Raw genomic sequence first — 8,459 nt, forward strand, 5'->3', positions numbered from 1 at the left:
ATGGATTATGGACTCATATTTTAGTTCAAAACCTCTTAATTTTGGATTAGTTTCTGATTTGACAAGATGTTAACTGATGGACTGGAGTGGTGTGGATTACTTGTGGATTATTGTGATGTTTTTATCAGCTGTTTGGACTCTCATTCTGACGGCACCCATTCACCGCAGGGGATCCTTTGGTGAGACAGTGATGCAATGATACATTTCAAACAAACTCATCTAAATCTTGGATGGCCTAACGGTGAGGAACTTCTAATTTTTGTCGGAACTATTTCTTAAATAGTCATCAGATGCATAAAGATTGTCTGCATCCTGTTTGCAGCTATGAGTGTGCTTTACAGTATGTAAGAACAAACAGCGCTGTGGATTGTCCAGTCAGTTACATAAGGGATATGTAGTGAGTGCTGTAAGCTGTCGTATGAGTTCTTATTCATCCATCCCTGAATGTCATCTCTTATGTTCTCCCACAGGTGTGCGTAATCCCAGCCGATCCTCCACACAGGTGAGTGAGGTACAGTAATGTCGTGGCTCATTCCTCATGACTGCATGAGCGTCTGTGAATGAGCAGAAAACGTGTTTGTTTGTTAGATCAGTCTTGTCATGGATTTGTAACGTGGACGTTTTTCACACTTAGATTAGAATTAGAAACGTTAGAAACGTTGCCTAAATAAGTTTAGGTTTTATTTATTTATTTTTTTATTATATTTTACCTCTATTTCATATGTTTATGTTTTTCATCTAATATTTGTATTTTATTTGATTTTGATTTAGTCATAAATTTTGTGATATTTTTTTTATTTTATATTTTTCATTTGCATTTAGGTTTAAATTTTAGATCTGTTTTATAGTTTATTGATTTCCAATAAAAAAAATTTAGTGCTTAAACTTTAATGAAATACAAATTAGAAATGTTGCATAAATTAGTTTACATTTTTGTTTTAGTTTTAGTTCAGTTTTAGATTTTCCAGTAAGGCTTAAATTATAAATGTTGCCTTAAAAAGTTTAGTTAGTTTTTTTATCCTAATATTAATTTTATTATATTTGACCTCTATTTCATATGTTTATGTTTTTCATCTAATATTTATATTTTATTTAAATTCAGTCACAAATTTTATTCTTTTTTTTTTTTAAATATTGCATTTTAGGTTTAAATGTTAGATTTGTTTTATATTTTATTGATTTCCAATAAGGAATTTTAGTGCTTCAACTTAAATGGAAAAAAAAAAAATATATATATATATATTGTGGCCGGGCGGGGAATAGCACGACAGAACAAGAGGTTTAGGTGAGCCCCGGAGGGTGCGTTTATTGACAATAGTGCAGAAGTGAAGGAGATAATACGGGGAAAGGGCGATGTGGCGTCTTCGGTGCTCGGTGTCTCGTGAATCCTCTGTCCCTTCGTGCTCTTTGGTGACTGTGGCCAGTGAGGGGTGAGTGCAGGAACGTGCGGTCACCCCGAGTGAAAGCGGTCCAGGCTGGGTGCGGCCCAATCGTCACGGCGAGTCTGTGAAAGGAACGATAGAGAGAGACGGTAAGCGTTTTAGCTCTTTGGAGAAGCTTCTCACCCTTCTGTCCTTTGGGGCTCGTTTATAAAGGAGATCTCGCCGTGATCGATTGGTCCGTGTTGAGCAGTTGCAGGTGTTCCTGATGAGTTGCCAGGGCGACGCTGATTGTTCCTCGGGACTCCCGCCACACTCCCCCCCCCAAGCGACGTCCTGGTTCTGGAGGAGAGAAGAAAAGGGGGAGACTGGGGGTGGGGGGGAAGTGACCCCTGACAGACCTGCGTATGCTGCCCAGGACCGAGAGAGCCCGTCTGCGTTGGTGTTGCTGGTGCCGGCTCGGTGGCGCACATCGAAGTGGAAGTCCTGGAGCGAAAGGAACCACCTTGTGACTCTGGCGTTCGTGTCTTTTGCTCGGGCCATCCACTGTAGGGGGGCGTGATCTGTAAAGAGAGTAAAATGTCGACCCAGTAAGTAATATTTTAGCTCCAGGACTGCCCACTTGATGGCGAGGGCTTCCTTTTCCACGGCCGCGTATTTCTTCTCGGCCTGGGACAGCTTACGGCTGATGTACATGACAGGATGCTCTTCTCCCTCCTGGACCTGGGAGAGCACGGCTCCCAACCCCGTGTCAGAGGCATCCGTCTGGAGCAAGAAGGGACAGCCGAAGTCTGGAGCTCTCAGGACGGGTTCCGTGGTCAAGGCTTCCTTAATGCGTGTAAAGGCCCGCTCCGCGTAATCATTCCAGTGGACCCGTTCTGGCTGTCCCTTCCTGGTCAGGTCCGTCAGGGGGGCAGCTATAGAGGAGAAACTGGGGATAAAACACCGGTAATAGCCCGCCAACCCCAAGAAGGCACGTACCTGGGTCTTGTTGGTGGGCCGGGGGGTGTCCAGGACGGCCTTTACTTTGTTTTCCTGTGGTCGTATGAGTCCTCTCCCGACCGTGAACCCCAGGTAGCGTGCTTCGTTGTAGGCTAGGTGACACTTGCGGGGGTTGGCGGTCAGTCCAGCCCGACGGAGCTCAGACAGCACCCTGCGGAGCCGCTCCAGGTGGTCCTCCCATGCCTCCGAGTGGATGACTACGTCGTCAAGGTACGCCGCCGCGTATGTCTGATGGGGGCGAAGGACGACATCCATGAGGCGTTGAAATGTTGCGGGTGCCCCGTGCAAGCCGAAGGGAAGGGTCCGGTATTGCCAGTGGCCAGACGGAGTGGAGAAGGCTGTTTTTGGTCGGGCTTCGGAAGAAAGGGGGACTTGCCAATAGCCCTTTGTCAGGTCGAGTGTTGTGATATACCGGGCCCTTCCCAGGCGCTCTAGGAGTTCGTCCACTCGGGGCATGGGGTAGCTGTCGAAGGCAGAGACTTCATTGAGGCGCCGGTAGTCATTACAGAAGCGCAGGGTGCCGTCTGGCTTCGGGACGAGGACGATCGGGCTGGACCAAGGGCTCCGGGATGGCTCAATTACCCCCAGTTTGAGCATTTTTTGGACCTCCTGCTCTATAGCCTGCCGGCGGGCCTCTGGGACTCGATAGGGCCGTTGCCGGACGACGACGCCTGGAGGAGTGTGGATGTCATGGGAGAGGACGTTAGTCTGGCCGGGGGTGTCGGAGAAGACGTCTTGGAACTGACCGACCAGGTGCCGCAGCTCCGTCTTCTGGGCGGCCGAGAGGTTAGGGTTGGCGTCCACAACCGCGGGCTCTTGGACGGCTAGGGCGGCCACTTGGTCTCGGTCCCCGACCCATTTCTTCAGCAAATTGACATGATATAGTTGTACAGCCTGCCTTCGGCCGGGCTGTCTTACCCTGTAGTTCACCGGGCCGACTCGTTCCTCCACTGTATAGGGTCCTTGCCACTGTGCCAGGAACTTGCAGGCTACGTTGGGGACCAAGACCATCACCTTGTCACCTGGGTGGAACTCCCGCGGTTGGGCCGCCCGGTTGTACAGACGTTGCTGGGCTTGCTGGGACTTCACCAGATGTTCCCGGACTAATGGCATGACGCGGTCGATTTTACTCCTCATATCTTGCACATGCTCAACGACGGTCCGGTAGACTGCCGGCTGCTGCTCCCAGGCCTCTCGGGCCACGTCGAGGAGGCCGCGGGGTTGTCGTCCAAAGAGGAGCTCAAATGGGGTGAACCCCGTGGATGCCTGGGGAACTTCTCGGACTCCGAACAGCACATAGGGGAGGAGGAGGTCCCAATCTTTCTTGTCCTCAGCAGCTACCTTCCGCAACATCTGCTTCAGGGTCTGATTGAACCTCTCGACGAGCCCGTCGGTCTGAGGGTGGTAGACTGATGTGCGGATTTGTCGTACCTTCAGCAGCCGGCAGAGGTCAGCCATTAGCCGGGACATGAAGGGCGTTCCCTGGTCGGTCAGTATCTCCGACGGTAGCCCCACCCGGCTACACAGCAGGAACAGTTCCCGGGCGATGGATTTCGCGTTGGCTTGGCGTAGCGGAACGGCCTCTGGATACCGGGTGGCGTAGTCTACAATGACGAGGATGTGCTCGTGGCCCCGGCCAGACCTCGGCAACGGCCCTACGATGTCCATCCCGATCCGCTCAAAGGGCACCCCAATGATGGGTAAAGGGATGAGTGGGCTGGGGGGAGGTTTCCGTGGGGATGTCCGTTGGCATGCTGGGCAGGCCTGGCAGAACCTCTTGACCTCTGCTTCGAGTCCCGGCCAGTGGAATCTATCACGGATACGTTGCACGGTATTCTGGGCGCCCAGGTGTCCAGCCATGGGGTGAGCATGCGCCAGCTCCAGGACTGTCTCCGTTTTCTCCTTGGGGACAACGAGAAGACGTTTTACCTCCCCCCGCCGCTCCGCGACACAGTACAGCAGACCGTTTTGCACGACGAAGTGTGGGAGAGGGTGAGGGGCCGGAAGGACGTCCTGGCCTTCAAGGACGCGTACTTGCCGCCAGCAGTGTTTCAGCCTGTCGTCTTCCTTCTGGGCTCTTCCAAAGTCTCCCCCACCCGTAACCTGCTGGAAAACATTATGGAAAAGGTTAGTATCACGGGCGGGGGACTCACCCTCTCTCCCACTGTCGGTTGTCAGCAGGCTGTGTGGGCTCTCAGACCCCCGCGACGGCTGGCGACGTAGGCGTCGGCGTGGACGGGCGGGCTGTGTGGTTTCGGCTAGGGCGGCCTCCAACCCCGGCCAGTCCCGTCCCAGTAGCAGCGGCACAGGTAGGTCCTTGAGGACGCCAACTTCCAGAGTCCAGGCTTTACGACCTTTGTGGAAGGTGAGAAGATTAGTAAATACCTGGCGGGTATCTCCGTGGACACAAGTAATGGGCATTACAGCTTTGGGACTAGGCCGGGGTTCCAGCGTGCCGGGCCTTGCTAGGGACACGGCACTTCCTGAGTCCAGTAAAGCTTGACAGGAGCGGCCTTGAATTTTCACCGTGGTCATCGGGGCTCCACGGGGGGTCCTGCGGTGAACCACACAGCCCGCCATCCAAGGCTTCACAGGCGGAGACGGTGGGTCCGTGGGCATCGGTTCGTCGCGGGGGCTGGACGGTCTGCGCACTGGTCGTGGGATGCCCTCTGGCGGCCGTCGCTCCTGGGGCACCCTCCGGGGAAAAGGCGGCGCTCGCTCCCCGGCCTCCCGATGATAGGCTGCGTCCGCCAGTTCGACCGCCTCGACGAGCTCTGCGATGGACTTTGGGCCCCGCATGCCGGCAGCCTGCCTCATCGAGCGCGGGAGCGCTCTCAGCATCCGGTCAACCACTACCCGCTCGGCGACTTGGGAGGGGGATGGCGAGTCCTCTAGCAGCCAGTGTTCGGCTAACCGCATCAGATCGGCGGCTTGGGTGCGTACTGGCAACCGCGCTTTGAATTCCCACTCATGGAAGCGCTGGGCGGCAGTGGTCGCTGATAGCCCTAAGCGGCCTAAAATTTCTCTTTTCAGTTCATTATAATTACTTTGAGAAGACGCAGGTAATGAAAAGTAAGCACGCTGAGCTTCCCCCGAAAGCAACGGTGCCAGTAACGCAGCCCAAGTACCTCTAGCCCAGCCCTCTGTACGAGCGACTGACTCAAACATTTTGAGGTAAGCCTCAATATCATCATCTGCGGTTAGCTTGGGTAAAAGCCGAGCAGCAGTGACGCGGGGATCAGGTAGGGGAATATGTTGAGCGGCTGGTAGTCGTAGTTCTGCTAAATAACCTTGAATTTGGCCGTGTTGTTCGGTCAAAAGCTCAAAACACTGTTGCTGGCGGACGCTAACCTCTGCCAGCTGTTTCACAATGTCCTCCATTCTGCCGGGGAGGAGCGCGCCTGAAAAACAGAAAAAACCGGAAGTGAGAGACGAGGCAAGATGGCGGTGTAAACAAAGAGTGTCTTGTTCGTCGGCTTCCCAGGCCCGTCACGTTGCCCGCATTCTCCACCACCTTGTGGCCGGGCGGGGAATAGCACGACAGAACAAGAGGTTTAGGTGAGCCCCGGAGGGTGCGTTTATTGACAATAGTGCAGAAGTGAAGGAGATAATACGGGGAAAGGGCGATGTGGCGTCTTCGGTGCTCGGTGTCTCGTGAATCCTCTGTCCCTTCGTGCTCTTTGGTGACTGTGGCCAGTGAGGGGTGAGTGCAGGAACGTGCGGTCACCCCGAGTGAAAGCGGTCCAGGCTGGGTGCGGCCCAATCGTCACGGCGAGTCTGTGAAAGGAACGATAGAGAGAGACGGTAAGCGTTTTAGCTCTTTGGAGAAGCTTCTCACCCTTCTGTCCTTTGGGGCTCGTTTATAAAGGAGATCTCGCCGTGATCGATTGGTCCGTGTTGAGCAGTTGCAGGTGTTCCTGATGAGTTGCCAGGGCGACGCTGATTGTTCCTCGGGACTCCCGCCACAATATATATATATATATATATATATAATTTTTTTTTATTATTATTTAAGCTTTAATTTAATTAATACATTTTATTATTTTATACATTTTTTTATATTACTTTTCTAAGTATGTTTTAAGTTTTTCATCTAATATAGATTTTTTTTTTCAGCTTTTTTTCAATTAACAGGTGTTTTTAATAGTTTAATAATGAATAAGCATCTCTATTACCACATTGTCTCCTATTATTTCAGTTTTAGTTTTAATTCAGTTTTAGTATTATTTTTTTAAATAATTAAGTAATTTTAGTGTTTAAGGGTTTTCATTGCTATATATATATATATATATATATATATATATTTATTATTTTTTTATATATTTTTTTTGTTTACATTTATTTTTATTTTGGGTTAGTTTTAGTTCAGTTTTAGATTTTATTTATTTTATTTATTTCCAGTTAGGCTTAAATTAGTAATGTTGCCTAAATAAGCTTATGTTTTTCATCTAATATTTATATTTTATTTTATATCAGCTTTATTTCAATTAACAAATGTTTTTAATAGTTTAATAAAGAATAAACAGCTCTATTACAACATTATCTCCTGCAGTTTAGAATTCAGATGTGAGCTTTCAGCAGCAGGTCATGTTTTCTGCTCTCTCTGGTCTCTCGGCCATCACTCCACAAGTTCATTAATTGGATGTCAGCAGCTGGTGACATTTTAAAGGCCAATTAGAGACATATAGACCTGACAGATCACTGTTTGCATCTCAAGCATCTTTGACCTTTCTGGTTTATGATGTGTTCAGTAGATTGACTAGAGCCAACTGCATGATGGACTCTTACTTGGCTGTTATTTAAAATATGTGTAATTCAGCTCAATGTAATTCACTAAATAAATGTGTCAATGCTTATTTTTGGGATACCTCAGGAAATCAAATAATTTACTAAAGAAATGTTCTTAATCTCAATTGGCATTTATTTAGTTAAAAATATAGCAAAAATAGAGAAAAATGTAAATATTATTACAATTTAAAATATTTGTTGTATTTGTGAATATCTTTTAAAATGTCATTTATTTCTGTGATCAACGCTGAATTTTCAGCATCATTACTCCAGTCTTCAATGTCACATGATCTTTCAGAAATCATGCTAATATACTGATTTGATGTTCAATTACATAATTAATATTTTAAAATGTAGTCAAACTTGTGATCAGTAGTGTATAAATCCATCATTCACTAGTCCAGGAATCAAGTGTCCATTTGGATGTGGTTTATAGTCTCAGTGCCTTTACATAATGTAAATAATTGCCACTTTAATGTGGTTACTTTTAAAAGTAATGCATTGCAATATTGAGTTACTCCCTTAAAAAGTAACTAATAATGTTACTTTTATGGAAAGTAATGTGTTACAGTACTTTTGTGTTACTTTTTAAATCTGGGCAGGGCTTCCTTGTTTGTTTTTAATATAAAAAGCTCTATTTTTGGCAAATGTTAAAGCCTTTTCAAACCAGAGAAAAGTAAATTCATGTCTACAGACTACAGAAGAAACAATGTCAACTTTTCGGTAATAAAAAAAGGAAAACAAATGTTAGATTATTTTGAGTCATTTTTGCGTATTATTATGGATGAAGTGGATCATCGAAGGTCAGCAGCAAAGACATCGGTTAATAAAATGGGATTAAATACATAAAGGATATTTGTATTATTTAACTTATTTAATTATTGCAGGTTTGTGATCACTGTTTTTATTCATTTTGAGGAATGCTGTATCTGTTTTTTTAGAGAGTGAGATGAATTAATGCATGTTCACATTTTTTCTTACTCTCAATTTCTCTCAACATGGGGACAGGAGAGCTTTTAATCAATAAATGGGGGGAAATGTAAATGGCGTTACTTATTTGAAAAAGTAACTGAGATATTTTCTTGTCAATTAAAAAGTAATGCGTTACTTTACTAGTTACTTGCAAAAAAGTAATATTATTACGTAACTTGCATTAATTGTAATGCGTTCGCCCCAACACCGTTTATTAGTAACCATCCCAGACAGAAGCAGTGACAGGAGAAGCAGTCTACCACTGCATGCTGGTGTATAAAGACACAAACACACACACAAACCCGTCTTGCAAAATGC

General features: G+C 47.0%; 1 protein-coding gene across 1 annotated transcript; it reads right to left on the bottom strand.

Annotated features, from left to right (window-relative positions):
* Window positions 1-1,280: 1,280 nt before the first annotated feature.
* LOC141343402 (uncharacterized) lies at window positions 1,281-6,339 on the bottom strand. The gene is made up of 2 exons (XM_073848002.1): window positions 5,996-6,339; window positions 1,281-5,782 (listed from the first exon to the last, which is right to left on the bottom strand). Exon 2 carries the CDS (start codon window positions 5,760-5,762, stop codon window positions 1,494-1,496), a length of 4,269 nt encoding a protein of 1,422 aa, XP_073704103.1. The 5' UTR covers window positions 5,763-5,782; window positions 5,996-6,339; the 3' UTR covers window positions 1,281-1,493.
* Window positions 6,340-8,459: the final 2,120 nt, after the last annotated feature.

This window comes from Garra rufa, chromosome 9, assembly GCF_049309525.1.
Source record: "Garra rufa chromosome 9, GarRuf1.0, whole genome shotgun sequence".
NCBI classification, from domain to species: domain Eukaryota; kingdom Metazoa; phylum Chordata; class Actinopteri; order Cypriniformes; family Cyprinidae; genus Garra; species Garra rufa.

Bases quoted from the DNA above. Each gene is read 5' to 3' on its own strand.
- LOC141343402 (XM_073848002.1), bottom strand. From the start codon at position 5,762: ATGGAGGACATTGTGAAACAGCTGGCAGAGGTTAGCGTCCGCCAGCAA.